This window comes from Notothenia coriiceps, unplaced genomic scaffold (genome assembly GCF_000735185.1).
Source record: "Notothenia coriiceps isolate Sejong01 unplaced genomic scaffold, NC01 NC01_scaffold00032378, whole genome shotgun sequence".
Lineage (NCBI taxonomy): Eukaryota > Metazoa > Chordata > Actinopteri > Perciformes > Nototheniidae > Notothenia > Notothenia coriiceps.
The window spans coordinates 111924-133775 of record NW_011365079.1 but is presented as its reverse complement, the minus strand read 5'-3'; the positions used below and the strand labels follow the sequence as shown (position 1 = coordinate 133775).

The 21852-nt window shown below is 41.2% G+C and overlaps 1 protein-coding gene across 1 annotated transcript in view; it reads left to right on the top strand.

Moving 5' to 3' along the window:
• Window positions 1-21852, top strand: part of klhl29 (kelch like family member 29) — a 132977-nt gene that overhangs the window by 34475 nt on the left and 76650 nt on the right. The window contains exons 2-3 of the mRNA XM_010788928.1: window positions 76-223; window positions 2906-3415. Of these exons, the coding sequence (XP_010787230.1) occupies window positions 76-223; window positions 2906-3415 (658 nt within the window). The remainder of the gene's footprint in view (window positions 1-75; window positions 224-2905; window positions 3416-21852) is intronic.

Sequence of the window (21852 nt, the reverse complement as noted above, 5' to 3'; positions counted from 1 at the left end):
TTGTCTTGGAAACTCCTTTTTTTATCTCGTACTACACTCTAATGAGTTATGTTGTGTGTTATGCTGTTTTTTTAGGTATCAGGTCTGTCTCCCGGAGATAACCAGACCCCAGGACTGCTGCTGGCCCCAGGGGTGAGGTGGGGGCAGACACCCATCAACCAGCTCACACCCTGGGATACAGATGAGCCCCCTGCCAAGCAACATCGAGACAGCGAGCCCACTGGTAATGAATCACACACACACAACATTTACATACAGGTGTGCCTACGTACTGACATACACAAGCACCCACAACACCTGATGTAAGTTTTTCATCATTGCACAGCAGCAGATGTATGCATGTACACGGACCAATCGCTTGCACACACACTTATGTGTTACACCCCAGACAGATCTGGCCAGCTACACTAGCATCTAATGCTAATGAGACATAGTTGCTGCTTTGCCCTACATAAAACATACACTTGCCTCCAAAACAGCATACTTTACATAAACAATCATGTATAATTAACATTCAAAAACACCATCTTTACATAAACCAGTTCAACAATTTACTGTATATAATTATAGAAATGTAAGTTTGATATCAAGGAGTAAAAAAAAAGAGGGCAAAGTGTACACACTCACAGGCTTCCAGTCCCCCACCACCTTCACTATGCTCTCATTTTATTGTCCCTGTTAATGTTATAGTGTCACTAAATGAAGCTGATTTAGTCTAAATTAAACCTATGAAAGGAAAAGTCCTCCAAATGATCTTCACCAGATCTAATTTAGATGTCGACCTTATTCTATTCATGCCCCTTTTACGACGTGTACAGAACAACAGTGGCACAGCAGAGCAGTGTGCACGCCTGACATCAACGGGTTAAACCATTGTTGAAGTTTTTTACTTATTGTAATGAACTCACCCAGAATGGCTCTGCCCTAGAGCAGTTAATTTCCTTCCCTCGCTCTGCTGGCCTCTGCCTCCTGCTCATCACAAATGTGTCTCATTTAAGAATAATACTGGCACGGAGCATGTTCCACTGGAAATTCCTGCTCACCAAATCCAGATTGTAGACAGCTGCTACTCTGTGGTAGCAAAAGCATCAAAACATGTTTCTGCCCTCCTGTTACTGCCTGTGCCATCTTATTGGAATTTGCATATCTTACATATAGATTGCTTCGTGAATGAATTATTAATCAGTTTGACTCAGGAGGGATGCTTCTCTAGGAGTGGGGATCTCTTATGATGGAAGCATGCTGTTGTGATATGAGTGAATGGAGCACCGCGGCGGTGTGCCCCCTGCTGTGTGACCACAACCCCCTGCTGTGCACTGAGGGGCAGGCTGAATTGACCATGAAGCTGTGGAGGTCTTATTATAGTTTGTGAGCCCCGCCCACCCACCACCACAGCTCCCACACCCACACTTCAGTTTGGAGTAAAGCCTGACTGAGAGTGAGATGTCACAAACGCAGCACACTGTCGCATATGACACTCAATTCTGAGCAGAGTGTTGCATATTGATTTGCATACGTGCGCTATTTCAAACTGTGACTGGCGTTTGCAACGAAGCCAGCTCCTCTCCACACTTCACTGAACTGTGTTGCCAGAAAGTTCGTCTGCCAACTGTGGCAGAATTAATCAACGTTTCCTTTCAACAGAAACTTCACTGTTGTGTCTTTTCAAGAAAGTTTGTCCTTTGGAAGATTTGTTTCTACTTTACTTTCTTTGTGCGAAAATAGCTCTTGTTTTGAAATTATGATTTAGACCTAAGCAAATTGTGGAATATAAAAAAAGTACATGGAATTTTTAAAAGGTAACACTGCATTTTTAGACTCATTATGAGATACAACGCAGCCGGGCCATGTAATATTAATGCACATTTATTTCAACTTTGCAGGAGGACTTTTGAATGTAGGCCAATGTTGGGTCATTATATTCCAATTCTTTGACAAATTAATTATTTAAAGAAATTGTTAGTGACGTAAAACATAAAATCGGAGGACGGAGGCTTTAATTGCTTATCAATATTATCACTGCATTAAAAACTTAAAACTTCATACAGTAAAATGTAGAGTTATTATACTAACCCATTTAATTTGAATCCTTTTATCAAGATGATCCACAAAATAAGGGAAATTAAAAAGTGTTGGTAAAAGCTCAATGACATGTGGATAATGAACTGTCCTCTGGACCCTTTTATCTTTGGTTCTTTTCTTCTCACTGCCTGTCTCCATCCCTTTCAGCCCAAACTATTATATCAGCAGTGCCAGTTTCATGAATAATGTGGACGTTTTTTTTCATTGCTTTTTGTCTGCTGTGATTTAGCCTTTGGCTCTTTGGCAGAGTGGGATGCTATTTTTGGAGTTTGGACCATGGCGGGAGGAGCTACAGATGAAGGAGTCGGAGCAAATGAGTGAGCGAGGGAGGCAGTGTTCAGGGCCAAAATGGCCGAGCTCACCCTCAGAATCTACGCCCTCAGGGTTAAAAAACGATTGACTCAGCGTGTTAGGGTACACTCCTACACAGATTATTCTGTCGATTCTATGTTTTCACATTCAGAAAAGCATTCATTTTTGTGTAGAAAAGTAAACCTCCTAATCGTATTATGATGTTGATCTTGGGCACAGATCTGTACATCGCTGCAGATATCTTTGATTGATATTAAGTCAAAAACAAACTTGGACTGAAGCGAAGCAGCACACTGACAGATGTGGTGTGGAGAGCTCAAGCGGGAATCCGTCTTCTCATGTTGTTTTCGTTATTTGATCTTCCTTAGAAATCAATCCAGAATTTGGGGGTGGGGTTTCTCTGTCTACGACTTGTAAATAATATATTATAGCTACAGTATAAACAACGATTTCTATGAAAGCTGAATAAACAATGGATTAATCTCTCCCTTTTATCTTGTGTTGTCTAAAGGTCCTGCCTGGGCTACATCAGTAGCAGCGGTGAGCCAGCCCAGTCTCCTGCCCCACACCTACGCCCTTGCCCAACCTCCCTCCTTCAACCACAGCGTGACTGCACAGTCACCCATAATAGGGGTAACCCCATCCATGCAAGCACCAATTCTCCCGCAACACCCTCTAATGACCGCCCACTTCCAGCTGACGCCGCACTCCACCCAGCAGCCGCCCTCCATGGTGCTCAACATGCCTGGGCAGCCTCCGTACCCCTCCATACCATCTGCCCTCGCGGCCCAGGCCAACCACGTTATTCATCCAAACCCTCACAGCCTCATGGGCAACGGCCACTTAACCTCTCACCCCGGCCTCCTCCAGCACCCCGCCCTGCCTTTGACTAACGGACAGGCGGCAGCAGCACACGCCCAGGCCACAGCCGGAGACAATCAGGACGGTCCTAACGGGGTGCAGATGCTGCGCACCGTCGGGATGGGGAAGTACGAGTTCAGCGACCCGGGACATCCTAAAGGTAAGACCAGATGGCCTCGGCTGATCTGCACAAACGTGTTTTTTTTTGTTTTTTTTAAATCTCTCTCTTGCAGATATGGCACCTGTTACGACTTTCTGTGAAATCACAGCAAACATTTTTTAGCTGGCAACCTAAGCTCACAAGTGAATCTTAGCCAAGAAGGTATTAGGTATTAAATCAACGGACACTTGGCTCTCTATTCTTTATGACCTACCCTTAAGCAGGGTTGTGCTGGAAAATGCAGAGGTCTCTGCCCTACCTCTAACAGGGCAGTTACAGATGCCAGCAGTCATAAACAAGGCAGCACACACTCAAGATAGGTTTGTTAAAATACAACTTGCAAACAGTCACAATTGGCTTCAAATCTGCTCCAGGGCCGGAGAGAAGCAGAGGTGCTCCTAAAGCATCAGTGAGATAGCTGCTTCTAAAATCCTGTAATACAGCCTACAGTGGATTCTTTGGAAAGAACATGTTGTACAGATCTGAAATTACTATACAGCTGCAGCACTGTTATGCTCTGAAATTGGTTAAAAGTGTGTCAGGTTTATCGTTCCTCCGCTCTCTGTTGCAATACTCACTAGGCCCACTAAACACAAGGCAGGAAGAGCTTTCAGTGCCTGCCCTCGCATCACTCTCGAAAATCGTTTGAAGCCTTGTTGACTTGCGCTGTGTTTGTGAAGGTGCTTCACAGCTCCAACTCACGCCTGAGTCTGCGAGCCGTAAATTGGTGTTTGGTTTAACCTTGGGGTTTTATGACGCAGGGCACCAGAAACAGATGTTCGCAATTCCCCGACCAATTTTCACATTTAATGAAGCTTTTAATTTAGGTTTAGATTGTTTTCTTTTTCCTGACTCATTTTGATCAACAAAATGTGTGCAAATGAACTTGTAGATTGCAAAAAAGCAATTATGTTGGGGACTGCCTGGGATACATTGAAATGAGACCGCTGGTAGAATTGGAAATGGATAATTAGACGGGCTTGTATCCTCGGTCCGGCCTATATCGAATGAGAGCTTTTTAGCTTCTTTGTCGAATAGAATGTTGCGATTCATTAAACAAGTGCATGTCAAAATGCACTGACCTTCGTCTTACAAGCCAAAGAAGCTAGAGTTTAATTTGAATTACAGTATTTATACAGAGCCTTTTATATAGAGGAGGCAACCCTGTAGGATTGTTAAAATTCATTAGCTGTCCCTGTGATTCATGTTATGTGAAAGTTAATACATTCAGTCTGTATGGTTACACTTAGTCAGCTGCTGTATTTCAAAGGCAGAGGGGAAAGCATCCCTGTGTACATTTCTAGACACAATATGCACTTCTTGACTCTTACATCTTCTTTTTAGTTTTTTTTTTCCATCCCTGCATTGAATAGACATTAGTAAGTCGCAAGAACAGTGAAGAGGGGGAAAACATTGAAAAATTGATTGAAAATTAGAGGCTGTGGCATCTCTTCACCATTTTCTCCCCTGACAGGAATACTTAAAGGTGGGGTAGGTAATTCACTTCAGAAAAACATTTTGTTATATTCCATGGAATGCTCTTAACATCCCGATACCAAAGAATACATTAAATGCTTTGACAATAAATACATAAAAAAAATGTCATGCGGCTGTAGGGAAAAGCTAAATGTATTCCCTGTAAAATGTATGTTTTTGGGATTGTGTGTGTGTGTGTGTAACTGGATGGCCTACCTGCCTGTCAGCTTTCCATCTGTGCACAAACTTATCTCGTGCCCTCATTGGTCATGTGCGCGTCCGTGTTGGAGGAGGGGCTTTGTAAGGAAGTCTGAAGGAAGGTCAGCAGCCGTAATCACAACTCCTCCCCCCCTGCACCCCCATTGCCCTGCCCCTCGACACTGCCCACTGCTGTCCATCTGTCTGTGCTTCTCTGTCTTTCTTTATCTCTGCAACTTCCTGTCTTTTTTTCTTGCTATCCCTCCCTGCTTTCTCGTTAACTCGGAGATGTCATAAATCCCAGGCCCGTCACTAATCCAATGCACTCTGTTTTTAAATCAATTAACACTTCATTACAATGTGGCTATAGTGTGCTGCTGTAGTGGCATACTGGTAAAATACGGAGGGTTAGCTCTTGCAAACTGCATTCTGTCTCACTTCTGGTACAATTTGCTTAACCTTCTGTTTGTCACTTCTTTGCCTGCACAAAATACAAATATTTTGTGAAAATAAAGTAAAGCAGCTGTAGGTTAGAGGTGAGCGTTTCTGCAGCCCTCTAATGGCTGAAGTGAGGATAAGAGGGTTGGCAAATCTGATCCCAAGAGCAGAGATTTTGGGCAACGCGTGCATCTGGCATAAAAGGAAGCGGCAAGTCCCAGGACCAGCTCACACAGACAGACATGGTGTATTTCTTGTGCTTTTTGCTGCATACAAACACATACATTGGCTTCATTTTTACCTCAAGAAATGTATAAGAGCAATACAAACCCTTGTAGCACATACACAGACTGTACACCAATCCACTCTGGGGTAAAAGCCAAAATGTGGAATAAATGAGGTGCACACTGTGCTGCTGACATGTTGGAGAATTTGCTTGAATAGCTGATGCGTTATCAACCCTCACAGAGGTGGAGGAATGAATATCCATTTGCAGATTTAAGCATTTAGTGAGAATGTGTTCACTACTGTGGTGGTCACAATATTTACTTGCAACTACTGCTATTCAATCACCCAAATTCAAATTAAGAATTTAGCTTCTAGTGTTCATGAAAACAAGATGTGGTCATGTCATAATATAATCAGGATTTTTACAATAATCAAGTAACCTTACTTGCAACGTTCAAATCCTGATACGGCCTCCTACGTCAGAGGGGTTCCAGAAGTGATTTTTAGAGAAACAGTTTAAACACTAAAGCCACCGCTTAAGAAAGCTTGTTTGTGCATTCAAACAAAAAAAAAAGCTTGAGCCTCCAGACACAATGCTAGTCAGTGCTGATGTGCAGAGGAGGTTTTGTGGCTTTTTGATGGCAAAAGCCTGGATCTTGGAGGAGTTGACAGAGCTCTTCCTATTTAATCCAGTTTTACAACAGACTGCTGTACGTGCCTGCGCATGCATGTGTGCGTACAAATGTGTGTGCGGTTTGACACTCCTGCACAACTTCTTGGGTGTGACTGCATAGATGTTTTGTCAGATGTCAGCCTCCCAGCCTTAAAGCCAAACACCACAGTGACAGAAATCACACTCCGTGTTTGATTTGGCTGAGCCTTCAAAGGGAGCAATTTGTCTTCTCTCTGCATCAGTGGGCACATCAACAACTATGTGCTCCTCACTCTCTGTGTGGGTATTAGCCTGTGTGTTTTCTGTGTACAGTATATAGTACATGTGTTTGTGTATGCCTGTGTAAGAGCCATATGTTTGTGTGTTCGTGTTAAGATACACGCAGAGCAGCTTGAAGGCAGTTTTAACCTGAGCACCTGCTGTGAAATGTCAGTCAGCGGGCTGTGATCTGCCAACCTGGTTTCTCCATCCACAGCAGGGGCTTTCCATTATACCTGCCTGTCATGGTGTACAAGTCAAACCTACTTGTCGATTGTTCATTTCCTTCACACCACCCACTTTCGCTGACATTTTATTGTCTTTTCAAAAAAGAGAATCTCGCCAAGTTTTTCAAACACTTAAATAATCGTATCTGTAGCTCAAGCAACAGCAATCACAACTGTCGGCACATTTACCGATATGTGGGAATACAGGATGACTCACGACAATACAGCAAACAAAGAGGATCAGTTGCCGAGAGAAGAGAAGCTGGATAGAGAGAGAGGGTGAAGATGAGAGAGAGGAAGATACTGAGAGCAGAGTCGGTACGTGTCTATTGACCGAGTCATTCAAATCGATGGCTGTCCTGATGAATATCAGCTGAGAGAAGCTAGTGCCGAGCTCAGCAGGGACACACTCGCTCACTGCAAACGTGATTGAGCAACATTTAAAGGCAGCTCACGACTGAAAAACACATTAATATGAAAGGAAAGTTATTATTTCCACATCTGCTGCCTGTTTTAAAGGTTAATACTCAAATGATGTTTTTGATATTGTTTTCTCAGCATAGCATGAACCGAGACGCCTGTTGGTGGCTGCACTGCGATCCTGCGAAACACTGTGATGCTGATGGAAACACAGTCCTGGTTGGTAAATGCTTAAAAAAGAATTAGCAGATGAATCAAAGCCTCGACAAGTCCAGGAAGGGGTTGTTGAGATTTAAGTTTGGATTCAGAGACAGATCGGTCAGGCCACCAGCTGTCTTTCTGAGCATTAGCCCCCCCCCCACAACCTCGTCAGACTTCATTTTAATGCGTCCTTCCACCTGACTGACCTTTACCGGTCCCCTCTTCGTCTCTCTCACACACATCGCTGGAGACGCACATATGCAGTCAGACGATCACATGCGTAAATGCACTCAAGTATGAACGAAACACACCCACTTCAAGTGAGGGACGTAATCCTCCTCACATCTACAGCACCCAGCCTCCTCTCTGCCCAGGAAGTTCATCTTCCAGTCAGCTCACATCAGCCATCATCTGGGGGCCAAGCTGCTCCAGAGCTGCTAGTGAATGCAATTTAAGATGCCTTGCTGAGTTAAGATCAGTGCTTTACTTTGCCACGGCAAGACCAGCGCAGCCTCACGTCCTCACCTCTCCTCTGCTGTGACCATTTTACCTGCATTATTCAAACTGTGGCCTTAGTAAGATTTCAATTATGTTTTCATTGTGTTTACTTTTGGACAAAGCGTATATGCACTGTGGCATTGCTGTCCACTTATTACCCTAATATTACCTTTAAGTGTGGACATTATGGATCACCAAATGAGTAAGATAGTGACTGCTTACAAGGGCAAGCTGTGTGTGCAGGTGCTGTTGATTTAAGGGAGAAATTAGCCTCCCTTCACGACTCTTATCATTCATCATCAAAAGTAATTTTGGAATAGACATGCTAATTTATTGTTATATCATTTTATGTCGTTTACCCGTTTACTGGATTTGATCCTGATGTTTGTAGATGTGATAGCAGATCTCTAACCTCGGAGATACTTAAACTTAAATATTCTTTCTGATTCAACCACGGGAATATACTATAGCTTGACAAGCGGTTCAAACTAGTTATTAAAAACAAAGCCAGTTTGTGATAGCCACGCTGAGACCATTAATCACAGCAAGCACATTAATTAAACACCCCTTTCCTTCATCTCCCTCTTTCTCTGTCCCTGCCTCTCTTTCGCACACCACATCCTCACTGCAAATCATACAAAAGTATGTCTTTCCCTGCGACAATTATAATACCGATTCTGCTTTAAGACGTTTTTTTTCTCCTTTTTAATTTTAATTTCCAATATGCTGACTCGGATCAACGTCTGCGGTGTTAGCAGTGGTAAATTAATTAAAGTCACTGCGGTTGTTGTGCAGGCAAGGGCGATTATCTTAAAGCTATCGTCATCAGGATTAGCTAAAGCAGAACTTGCGGATATTATGATTACAAACAGGCTTAACTTGAAATATTTATTGCATGGATTTTAAAGTGTGTTATTATTTAACATCACTCCTACAGCATTCCTTAATTCTAGGTTGCTATAGTAGAAACCGAAAACAAATTCACAAGAGCTGTTGAAGTTGCAAATAATTTATGAGGTTGAAATATATTCTAATCACTGTGGACGCAGTTTGTGCAGGTAATTCGCCTAAATGAATACATGCAGTACCAAGGAGATATGCTTATGAGTATCCTTGGCACACAAGTCTATATGGGGCCTACATATTAATAATATTGACTCAAACATATCATTTTAGAGCGGTCCACATGTACCAGAGCGACCTGACACTGTCTCATCAAATTCACTAAAGATGGCTTTCATTGAGATTTTTTTAGTACGGCCTCGGCACTCGGGAGGGAGAGGGAAGAGGAGGAGGAGGAGGAGAGAAAACTTGAGTTGAGCAGCGGCAGTGTGTCATAAGCGGAGGAAGGAAAGCTGCTCGCCCTCGTTCTTTCTCTCCCTCGTTATCGTATTTTAAAAGAGAGGAGCCCCGCCAGGAGCCCCATACATTATATCCCCCAACAGTTAATATAGGGACGGCGGATAGCTCATTAAGATTGATCATCCCTCGTCCACCTCCTCCATGCAGAACGCGGCACCGGCTCCATTAATCACCGGCGTTTCAAGATAAAGCTCAGTAGCGGCACAGATGCAGGACCCGGAGCCTGACAGCCCGGCTCCTACATGCATAATCGCAGTGCAGCCGCCCGGCTCCCTACCACGCTAGAGGGGGCACCGCATGCACGCCTCTCCCCCTCCTCCACCCTCTCCCCAAACCTATACTCTCCTCCTCCCCTCCTCCCCACCTGTCCTTTTCACTGCAATTGTCTGTCTGTTCCTATCACTAATCTCCAAACCCTCTTCCGGGAACATCCCTCCCATGCTGTCGTCTCTCAGCATTACCCCCAGCCCCCCACCAACCTTGTCTTCCACCTGCTTCCCCAAACCCACCTTCCTCCCTCTCGTCTTCTGCACTGTCATTCCTTACTGTACCTTCCACCTGTTTCCTGCCTCTCTAACTTTTCTCTCCGCCTCCCTGCTCTCCATACTTCATCTATGCTGGATTGTTAGCCACCTCTCTAATAGTCCCCTAATGCCTGCTTTAGCAAAGTGACAGTGGAAATGTAATGGAAGGGATTAAAGAGTAAAAAAGTAGTTCAGCCATCCCACACTGCTCATTTGACTCAAGTGTCAAATGGCTGTGTCTAACTGAAACGTCCAATCAGACAATCTTTTTTGCCTTATTAAATTCACAAAAGTCAGCATTTATGTCCAGAGCATTAGCTAACAGTCAATACAAATGTTTTTTGTTTCTAAACAACTATTCATAATAAAAAAAAAAAGCTTTTGTATGAGGTTTATATGTGCACACCTTTCTGTAAAAGCTTTGATCAAACATGTGAGTTTTGTATTAATGCTTTTGCAGTTCAAAAATGTTCATAAACATGTACATGTAATAGATACATTTTCAACATTTTCTGGGTCCTATCTCAAATTAAGGAACATAAGTTGATGTTTGCCTGTTTATTCTTGGAAAAGTGTGACACTGTCGCTCAGAGCTGCAGTACTATGCGTTGATTCTTTGAGAGAGGTCTCTGATTGAAACAATAATATTTGCCCACACGAAACATCCACTGCTCTGTTATTTAGGAGCAAATTGATTTGTGTATACTAGTAGTGTCCAAGTTAATGGAGGTAACACATGAAATGGGTCTGAATCTCCAACACACCACTCGTTTTAGAACCCTTTTAATACGACAGGAATAAATGCCACAAGGCAAATGTCTCTGTGTTATTCTGCACATCAGCCCTGAAATAGGGAGAAATGCATTATCAATGAGGCCGAGGGTAAACACAGCATATGTTACCAGGAAGTTAGTCAATAGCGGATGTTTCTCTCTAATGAGAAGGCATAATTGCAACAAGAAGGGAACTCGTATCCAAAACAGCAGCAGATGTTGCACAACCTCTCAGCAAAAAATCTGAAAGAAGTTCAGCAGTATTAGCTCCATAACGTTCACGGTGTGTTCACTTAGATGTGTCAGACTTTTTCCTTACCCAGAAACTTTTAAATGGGTTTGATAATGCAGGCAAGGCATCTAATAAATACTAATGACAGGACAAGACATTAGCAGGAATGCCCCCCTTCTACACCTCATTATTCCACAGAGTTAGCAACTGGTTTAGCATGTGGAGGTATAATTGTTATGTGACATAGACAAATGACAATGGCATGAATTGCAATCAAGATATCTTTGTAGGCTATGGTGGTTCACTCTGTAAGCTTGATAAACATAAAGCCTCCCTTAGCAGTAAGATAGTATACAATGACATGCCAAACAGTAATATGCCATTGCCCTATAAAAGTTCACAGAATGGGCTTTGTTGCTAGAGGCGACGACTATCATTATTTTACTAAAGTAGTCTTCCTACCCATTGTTGCCATCTATCTCCAATACAAACATTGTTTTGTTATAAAAATGCAGCTTGCTGAAGTGCAGGTTAGAAAACAGTATTATATATGAGAGTTAAACCTAGATTTCAACTTTACAAGGACACAAAAGCCATACAAGCATTGGAGCATACTGGACACAATCAGCATGGTTGGGGCAGTCCACTCGCCTAATAGATTGTTTTTATCCCTGGAGAAAGATGGAGAAATAGAAACAAATATATAGAAGAGGAGGAGGAATGAAAGTAAGAAAGAAGGGAGAGTGGGGAGAAAAATATGTGAGGAAATGCAAAGATTACTCGCCTGACTCCACTGTAGGCTCGGGGAGCTCATCTCAGGTGTGCAGTCTGCTGAGAAGACCCCCGCATACCACCTAACCCCACCACCAACCTTTCTGCCTGGGCTCCGATGACTTTCACAAAGTTACCCAGTAAACACACATTGTCTTCAGGGGGATATGTGACATTTATCTCAAGCTGCACAGGTGACATATTTATTTGAGTTTTTCTGTTTGTAGCTGCGTCCCCCTGCTGTTTAAGGTCAACTCTGAAGAAATGTAGCCCATTGAGGCAAGTATCAACCATGGGCAACGCCTATAAGAAATGTTCACAGACCAAAACTCATAAAAACAGTGGAGGTGTTAGCATCAGCGGTGCATATCTACTTTCTCTCACACAGCCACTGGCATCAGAGCTCGACCACCAGCATGTGTCTGCTTCCTAAATGTGAAGGGTAGACTAAAGCCTGGCACAGCTGAGGGTGTTAGTTCCAGGCAGCAGTCGGAGGCAGCCGAGGAGAAAAGTAACTTTAGACTTTTAATTAGTACTCATGTGGAGTTTGCATTTTGTTTTATGTTTGGTTTATTTGCTCTTTAAATACTTTGAAAGGTAAAAAACACTTCACAGCTATCCTATCCTTAGAGAAGCTCACACATCATTTCCATAGAGTATTTACAACATTTAAAGGGCATGTGTGCTTTGTATTTACCAAATGGCAACCCTACTAGTTGCCTTTTAGAGAGTAAACTGGAACTTTTTGTTGTATATTTGTCTGACTGTCATGTCAGCTGAGATTTCTACGGCAATATAACCCACAGAGGTGGCTCAGCCTCATTTCATCATGCACAACATCAGTGACATGGGTCTGTGTCTTTTGTCCTTCTCACAAATCTTTGATCAACTAAAGAATTCATCGTCAGATTCCACTTCCAAGTTGAAAAGGTCACCTTACTGTAATGATTATTCACGCACAGTACTTTTTTTTTAAAGACTATGTTGAGGCCTTGAGGTACTGAGCTTCTTTGTAACGTGCTGATAGAGGGAAATATTCACATTTTGAATTGGAATTTCAAAGGTCAGATTAGGGTTATATTGAAATATTTAACATTTCAAACTTCTCAACCAACGTGCATTACCGAGAAATTATAATATTTGTAATACCTCTTTTATCACTGTCTCAGCTGTTTACAACATCAACCCGGTTCCATTAATGGAACTGCCCTTGCTGAGTAAATGTAAACTATGTTGAAAAGAATGCCAACTGACTGCATAAATATGAACTTGAGTTTGGTTTTGCAGGAGAGTTTTTAAAAGACAACTAGACTGTTGTGAATGTATCCTCCTGCTGCCTGGGGTTCAGAAAGTTCCAGTCAAGTGAAAACTCAAACTTCTGGTGATGAAATGCCAGAATGGACAGGCTACCTGACCGAGGGCCCGGAGACAAGTTTGATATTTGTTGCAGTCGAGATGGTTTAAGGTCAGATCTTATTTTTATTGTGTGCTCGGAACAGTAGTAATCCAGTACAAAAGGGTAACAACCATTTGTTTGTACTGAGCAGCTCTCGGTTCTGCGCGTGTGACACACTCTTAGTTTTGGACACAGCTGGGCGCTCTGAAAACACTTGAATGCTCATTCCACCCTCTCAAGGTGAATACAAATGAAACAGAGTTGGCACAGATGTTCTCTAAAAGGTTGCATTCACAAGACCTGCGTCCGGATGATTAATTTCACTCAATCCACCTTGTTTTTCCTCCGTGCTTTATAATGTGTGCTGGGCAGAACACTGGCCCTTGCAGTCATTTATAAGAAATAGTAACTTAGCAAGATTGAGAAGCGTTGCACACCCACTAATTTCTAATCAAATCCCCTTCCAAGCATACAGTATGTTATCTACACCAGCCAGCAACATTATTAGGATTATTCTCTCATGACATTGTCTTGCCTAAAGTTCTGTGAGTGCATGTTTGTGCAACGTGCTTAATTGTGTGTTGGTACATTTGCATGTGTGTTTCAGTTCTGCATATGCATGGCTGTATGTGCGTCTCTGCATCAGTGGGTTTTTGCACAATGACAATGTCCTCTGTTGTCGGGTGAAAGAATAACTCAACCCCGAGCTGAGTTTGACAATGCTGTCCTCCATAATGCTCCAGCAGAATTTTTGCTAATCTGTGACGCAGCCCGGTCCGCTTTCCCATATTTTCCTGTGGCATATTGTTAAAAAAAACTAAAAGCTGTACTGGCTATTTGCCACTTGACAGTAGTCAGACAGTAGCATTGTGACGGTGAAGTCAATCCAAAAACTCAATGCTTAAGCTTAGCCTGCGTATTAAAAAAGTGGCAAGTTTTTTTTTTAAGCATTCAGGCCTATATTCCCTTAAGCATTTTATCTCTGTTCCCAAAAGCAGTTCTTATTATAAATACATATTAATTGTATTTTCTTTCAATAGACAAAAATGTATTGGCTAAATAATAAATACCACAGTATGGACAGAAATTGTTATTTATTTGTTGATCACTGAGGTTATCAACTAATTTAGGTTAGGTCCATTGTTTTATTTGGAACTATTATTAGTACCCAGCAAGCAATTTGCAGAACTACAAAAATATAAGTTATAAAGGAAACATAAATTATTGAATGAGAGACAGTTGCTATACAAAAATTAGGCCAGCCCCTCTCATAAATCTGAATAATTGTCTGTTTGCCTCACACCATTCAGACGGGATGTTCAGTTGCTACATTGTAAGACATCTTAATTAAATTAATTAAATTATATGCCTGCACATACTCCTTTGGGTTTTGTGTGGAATAGACTGTCATTTTGCGATTGGCTGTAATCAACCAGCATTGCGATTGGCTTTCAGTCAACCAATCGGAGCTACCGTCTCAGTGGCAGACAGCAACTGCCACGTACGCAGCGTCCACACGGCGGCATGCGTTGAAGCTTGCCGGTGGGCGTGTCTGAAACTCGACCAAACCACATGAATCTCTCGCCCCGGACACACAAGCACGCGGTTTGATTGGCTAGAGCTTGTACTGGCATATGATTTGATTGGCTGACGCTTCCGTCGAAGCTTCAAAAGTTGAACATTGCTCAACTTTTGAAGCGAGCAAAGCGAAGCCACGGAACCACAATGCAGTTTGCCAAAGCGTGACGTCACCCCATTCAAAGTGAATAGGCAGAAGCGTTGAAGCTTCAATGTATGCCGCCGTGTGGACGGGCCGTTATGGTCGAGCGGTTAATTGAACTAATACATTTTTAATTATGACTTAATTCAGTGTTCTACACATCTCATTAGTATTTCTTTCTGCCCCGCTGCCCTTGACTTTGTGAACTGTGTTGTAATGCTGAGCTAACACGAACAGACTGAAATGTGGATACATTTGTGACCACATCAACCTAGCAAGCTAACATGAAGCTGCCTTCAGGATGATGTCCCAAACATTACTATGTTGAGTTCAGGTTGCATGAATCAGATGAGCGAACGGGTAAATATGTCAGAACATTTTTAGATTCTTGGTGATGCCCAGGTTTCTAATTTGACATTTATGTGACGCAGAGAAGGAACATTTTGTTGGTAAAAGTCTTGTTTGTCATTTATACGCATTCTCAGAAATAGGCTGCATTTAGGGAACGTATTTTCAGCAATAGCGCATGTGAAGCATCTATTGGTCATTTTTGAGATGTTGAAATTCTCTGTTTTTGACAGGAGCACTAAATGAGCTGAATTCATCAGCACATTTAGTGCTCTTGTCAATAAGGACTTTCTCTTACAATTCAAGGTGAAATTTACAGAATGTCAAGTACATCAAGCTTCATCCACTCTAAAATAAAAGTCTAAGCTTGTGGCCGTGGACCTCCTTCTTTGTGAAGCTGTCATCATCTGTAGAGAAAAGTGGAAAATATTGGATGTCTCACGACAGACTTGGGTTAAGATGTCAGCTTCTTAGACAAAACAGGTGGCGGGCACTTAGCCGCTTTCCACTTGTAAAAAGAGTTAAATAGCGTTTCCAGTCTGGCGTCTCTGAATGCTTGAACGGGTGTTTCATTTCAGCGACGTACTGTATGATGGAAAAAATATATGTATGTTAATGTAATGGGTCAGGATTTTCACATTAGTACATTGGTACCATATTGATTTTCAAATTTCGAGCAGGTTTAAAAACAGCCAGGGAGGCGTGCTGCACCAGTAATGACGTGTCAGAAGTCTATAAATGGACCGCACACAAAAATAAAATGGGTTTCTCGAAATATAAATCAATACACATCTCAATCATGTGACATTCATAGCATTGAAGTCCAAGTCATTAAACCTATTGTACTTTTGTATTCCCTTTTTAAGTCTTCATCTGACCTGACTGGGTGACCGGCATCGACATGACCATTATTATCTCTGAGCCTTCTATGTAATAGCTGCTTTCAACAAAAACATGGTTTCTAGCCGTGTAATAATACAGACTTTGGAGTGCCTCTGATTCCCTTGGAACATGAGGTGAGAAAAAGCATAATGACTTCATGTTGGTTATTTTAGTTTCAAATATTTCACCTGGAATAAAAGCCACTCTTCTCCTTTGAATTATTTGTATTAAACAGCATGTCCCAGTTATTCCTGTGGTACAGATATTCCTGTGGTACAGATATTCCTGTGGTACAGATATTCCTGTGGTACAGATATTCCTGTGTCACAGGTATATTCCTGTGTGCAGATATTCCTGTGGTATAGACTTGCTATACATTAGGCAAACAGAAGACATAGATAGGCTTTATTGTTTTTCTTTTATTATGGCCTTTTTCCAGGCTGTATAGGAGTATTACTTTAATTGTAACAAAGGCACAATGAGCTAAATCTTAAGGACAGAAAGGCATGATTATATTAATATCATATTATATAGAGCATATTATTCTGACAGTTCATCCCTGTAATAGTAATGTTTTTTCTTTTAGAAATTAATGTTTACTGATTGATTGTAAGTGGTATCAGAAGATTTAAAATGTTAACAGACCACAGCAGTAAACACACACTGTACACTGAAATAACTCGGTGCAGTAAATCTTTTTGTACTTCTTATGAAGCGCGTATTAAAATAGCACAGAGGGGATTCTGTGAACTGTAATGTCATAACTGCAGCACTGAATGTACATTTCAACCTCCTGTGAACTGTGATCAGCCAGAGGTGTAACCCGCCGTGTATGCTTACAGTACATATTTCTATTTTGTGTATCCAGAAGAGAGTCATAGGAAAGTTTTTCCAATTCTCTACACATTTAAAGTCTGCAGCATTTGATTTGTCCAGACTTTATTAAAACCTGAGAGAGGATGACCACTTGTCACCCCCTGTCCCTCCTGCCTGCTTTAATGAGGAAGTCACCACAGACTTTCTCCTCTCCTCTCTACACACAAACACAAAGAACAAGAGAGAATCGCATGACATCCTGTCACACTGTCACAGCGGCCAAAGGATGCTCCCATGGCTGTCTTTGTTTATTCCCTGCCTCCTCTGAGCCTGTGCTTGCATTTGCCTCCACTTTGTTCTACTTGTGCCAATAGTTTCCTCGCGAGTATGTGTGTGCATACACGTCTGACCCGTGGACCAGAGGATGTATGTAGAGTTTGGAGTGTGCGGTGAACAACTGTGCTTTCTATTACTCCAGGTCTTTTCTTGCATGTCTATTGGAGGAGGCAACAAAGGCCCACACGGCGTCCTTGAGGGGCACGAGTCCCTAACTCTCCCTTTCTCTCCCTTTCGCCTTTGTCTTTTATGTCATCCCCCGGCTCAGCCCAGGTTGAAAGCAGTGCTGAGGCTCAAGTAGCTCAGCTCAGCAGATTGGAGAAATAAAGCGTCCTCATCATTGACTATTCTCTTGTGCTGCATAGTGCCAGAGCTCACTTAGAGACTCAAATCAGGACAGATACACATTTAAAGGGTCTTGAGGATTTCTGATGCCTTGCATGAGCTGATTTCTGGGAGTAGGCACAGAAACGTCTTCATGACCGAATATGGTGGATATTGGGAGAGGTATGTTTTAGAGACTGTTTAGAATTACTGTACGCCTAGACCTGAGCTAGATTAGGTAGCACATGAGATCTGTTGTCTTTTATCTGCGTAAAGAATCATTTTTTCAGAAGTTTGCATCTAGATCGGTGGCCTGATAATGTTCATGATATTTCGTACCTTAAAGTTTGACATTTAGCCACCATGGCTTTTTGAAATGATCTGACCAGTGTTTAAGATGATGGTGTTTCGACGAATGGCTTTGGGAAAGTGGTTACCTTCTCGCTTTGTTTTGTCTAACAAATAGGACGTGTGCTGCGTCCCTTGCTAGATTATTGTGTGAACACAAAACTAATATTTTCGAAAAAAATATGAACGTTCAAATACAAGTAAAAGTAATACTCAATTTCTTTATGGTGATGAAAAAGACATAACAAGACGTTTCTTTTAAAACCCTTAACCATCACCCGAGCATTACAGGTAATTACAAATATTAAATGAATTATTTTGATTTAAACCTTTATATCTTAAATATTGAATACATTTACACAAAGGGTTGTTATGCAGGCAGCAGAGAACTTGTCAATGATTTTCCAAAGATCTTTAGAATTTTACATCAATTTAATTTGAAAATGTTTATATTTCCTGAAAGAAATCAAATGTAAAAAAAAATGGCATAAACAATTTGGACATTTTGATTGATTTAGTTTATTTCAAGCTATTTTATTGTTTATCTTTAAGCAGCTAATGAGCACATCAAGCGGACATAATTTTTAAATCTTTGTTAGCAAGGAATTGTTTGATGAAAAAAATATTCAACCACTTATATAGAGTAGTACAACAACATATACAAACACTAAGGTATACGTGTGGTATTAAGGTGTAATTATTTTGAAGAAATGTAGTGAAATATGGAGACTCAGCTTTGTTATATTACTGCTCCTATGTAACTATGAAAACAGGATTGCATAAGTGGCTTTTATACTGACTAAATAAATACTACTTTTATATTAAGTTTGGAATTACATAAAAGCCACAAGGAGCCCATTTTATTCATATATATGTATATCATTTATATCTGTTTTATCTGTGAAGGGATCTTATTATTTCAAAAATGCCCTAGCTGCACAGGGAAAGAGAAATCTAAATATCAGTCAGGAGTCAGTCAAGGCATTCTTAAGAATTCCTTGGCATCAGAGCTGAAATTTAGCCTTTTGGGCTTGTTATACTTTGGACCTGAGGTTGCAGAATAGAGAGATTTAGTTATCCAACATCTTGTGCTGATAGTGAACTTTTGACCATCTCTCCGCCGGCAGAATGCTTCATGTGGGTGTATTTAATGGCTGAGTCAGAAACTGAGAAACCATTTAAAGTGTTAGTCTTATCAAAGTCAGCAGGGGAGAGCAGCTTTTTCCACATATCCATCCGTCTGCTACTCGGATCATCTCTACATCTTTTTGGATTCTGAGATAAACACTGAACAGTGAAGCCATAATAATATCAGATCATTAATTCAATCTAATTCTGTATATTGCACCACTTCCTATGGGGAATATTTCCTCCTGAAAGACATTGTATATTCTTTATTATGGGGTTTCGTTTTTTCTGTGAAAATGTTTTGCTTGGAAAGATTTCTTTTGTTCGCATTCACTATGAATAATGCTCTTGGCCTGCTCTACTTATTCTGTTGCAAGTTCCTCCCTGACATAGAATTTCTCTGTGTATCTAAATACTGATGTGCAGGGAAGCCTCATTTGATCTGACTCCCTCAGGTCAATCTGTGTCAGTCCTGCAACAGTGCTGCTTCTGCTGATTTCTAAGTTAAAGTAGGCCTATTTTGCAAAATGCAACCCAAATTAATAACGAGTAATTGGAAGTAACTTTTCATAAAAGTGAAATTTGCTTTTCTTTAGCTAACAAATGTCAGTTTAACAAACAGTTTGAGTTAAATGTTACATGTTTTTTAAACGGTTTATTTATCTGTGTCCTGCTGTGATTTTTTTATTGGCATTGTCAATCATTCATTTTTGTCATTTTAATCATGTCGTAAATAAATACCATGAGATAAACACACTTAGAATAATATAAAGTATATCTAATTCATATTTATATTTAAGTTGTAATGTTTTTTTTAAAAGCATCTAATGCTAAAACATGATCATTAAAGACACTTAAATTAAAATTTAAGAAATGGTGATGGATGGTTTGATTATTTGACTTCATTGACATAATTTGAAGTTGATTTTTATTTTTCATAGAATGCAACACATTTCTTGAAAATATGAATAATAGAAAACGCTTTATGGCTTTTTCGTGTATTTTTGCTATGCAGATAACAAGTCATTTATTTTCATTATCATATGCGTTGTGGAAGAAGATCCTGCTTTATATCAGTTAAAAATGGCCTCCTCCAAGCTACAAAAAAGCATTATGGCAGAGTTGTATATTAAATTATTGATCAGCTAGCAGTTTTTTCTGGGTAATTAAGCTGTGAGTGTTGGTGGGAATTGATTGTTGAAAGTTTAAAAGAGAACAAGAAGGTCAGGATGAACACATCAGCACCCTTTCTGCTGCGCAACATAGAATAGCATCCAGTCGGATAAATATGTACACTCTGTTTACTTATGCTGTAGAGAAGATTTTATCAAACAAGAATTAGAAAAGAAATTATTTTTATCTGGATTGCAAAATTGCTGTTTTAGCTTAATTCACTATACACGGTACTTCACAGGGTGGTATATCGTCTTTTGAGTTACAACCATCGCCTTTAAATCCTCCTTGTACTTGCTCTGATGCAATTAAACAAATATTGTTGAACCTTTTCCTAATTTTTTTATATCATAATAATAATAGTTTTGACTATAGTTTTATATTTTAGAAACCATTGAAGAGATATTCTCAGCAAAGGAAAAATGAAATTCAAAGCGGGTCCATTGTAACAAAGGCACGGAACATTTCACTGTGTTTAGCTTTAAAATAGATATGTCTAATACAGTTTGCCCTTGACTTGTTCACATATACTGCAGACACAGCAGCTCAGTAAAACAATACAGAACATAATACAATATTATAAAGATTGTATCTCAAAGGTAATATTTTATATCAACACAAAATGGTGGTTAACAGTAACACACATGTAAAACCCTAAAATGGCTTTCATCCGTTCAGCAACCAATGGTTTGCCGCATCTCCCTTTTCCAGCAGCCTATCAAAGCTCAGCGGGCTACTTGCCACACCTAACAGTAGGGGAAGCATGGTGCGTGCTGATTGGTAACTGGAAATAGCGCCCTGGGACCCCATTGGCCACGGTGCTCAGATGTTTGACAGTAGAGTTACTAGGCTGAGCAGCAGAGTTGGCACTGGTTTCAAACCCCCTATGCAGTGTGTCAACCAATCATAAAGAGCCACAGTGGGGCATTATAAGAATAGTGAACGGCTTAGGGGCAGGAAACTACCATTGCACATTTCATCACTGTTTTCAGTCCACAACAATACTCTCTAATTCCTGTCTAAATCCCATGAAACAGACCTTACCAGTATTTTATCCGTCTGTTGCAGAACTTGGCGGTCCTCAAGAGATTCTTTCTTCACTAGTATTGAGACGTTTGGTGTTTCAAAGTCGCTGGGGTCCCATTGAACATGGCTGTGCTTCCCCACACTCCGCGCCGAACCCGAAAATGGGGGACGTCATGTGCAGTTTCATGGTCCCCGGGGTTGATGAGTTGTTCTAGGGCGCTCACCGACACACCCCCTAAGAAGCCATAATTAGCTTTTCCATCAGGCATTCAGGTCGGCCTTCACGGCTCCGAGGGAGGCGGCCATTGTTTGCTGACAAGTGGAGGTCCCTTGTCTCCCCCTCTCACTTTTTCTATTCTCGGGGCAAATGGATGGTATGCGGTGTGGCTGATTGGAGGTGAGAGCCATATCGGTCGCTGGAGATTCACTAATGCAAACTCAAAACTACTGTGTATTCACTATTCACAGTCCATGGCCACACAGTAATCAGATAACTGGCCAACTGACAAGCAGCAGTGGAGTGGAATGTGGAGAGCGGCGAGAGATGGATGAAAGACAAGCCAAATGCCCAGCTCTGTTTGCCTGTGTGTGTCTCACTCTCACATTGCAGCCATGCATCCAGCCAAACTACATCAGTACATATTGCCCAAAATTGCCTCTA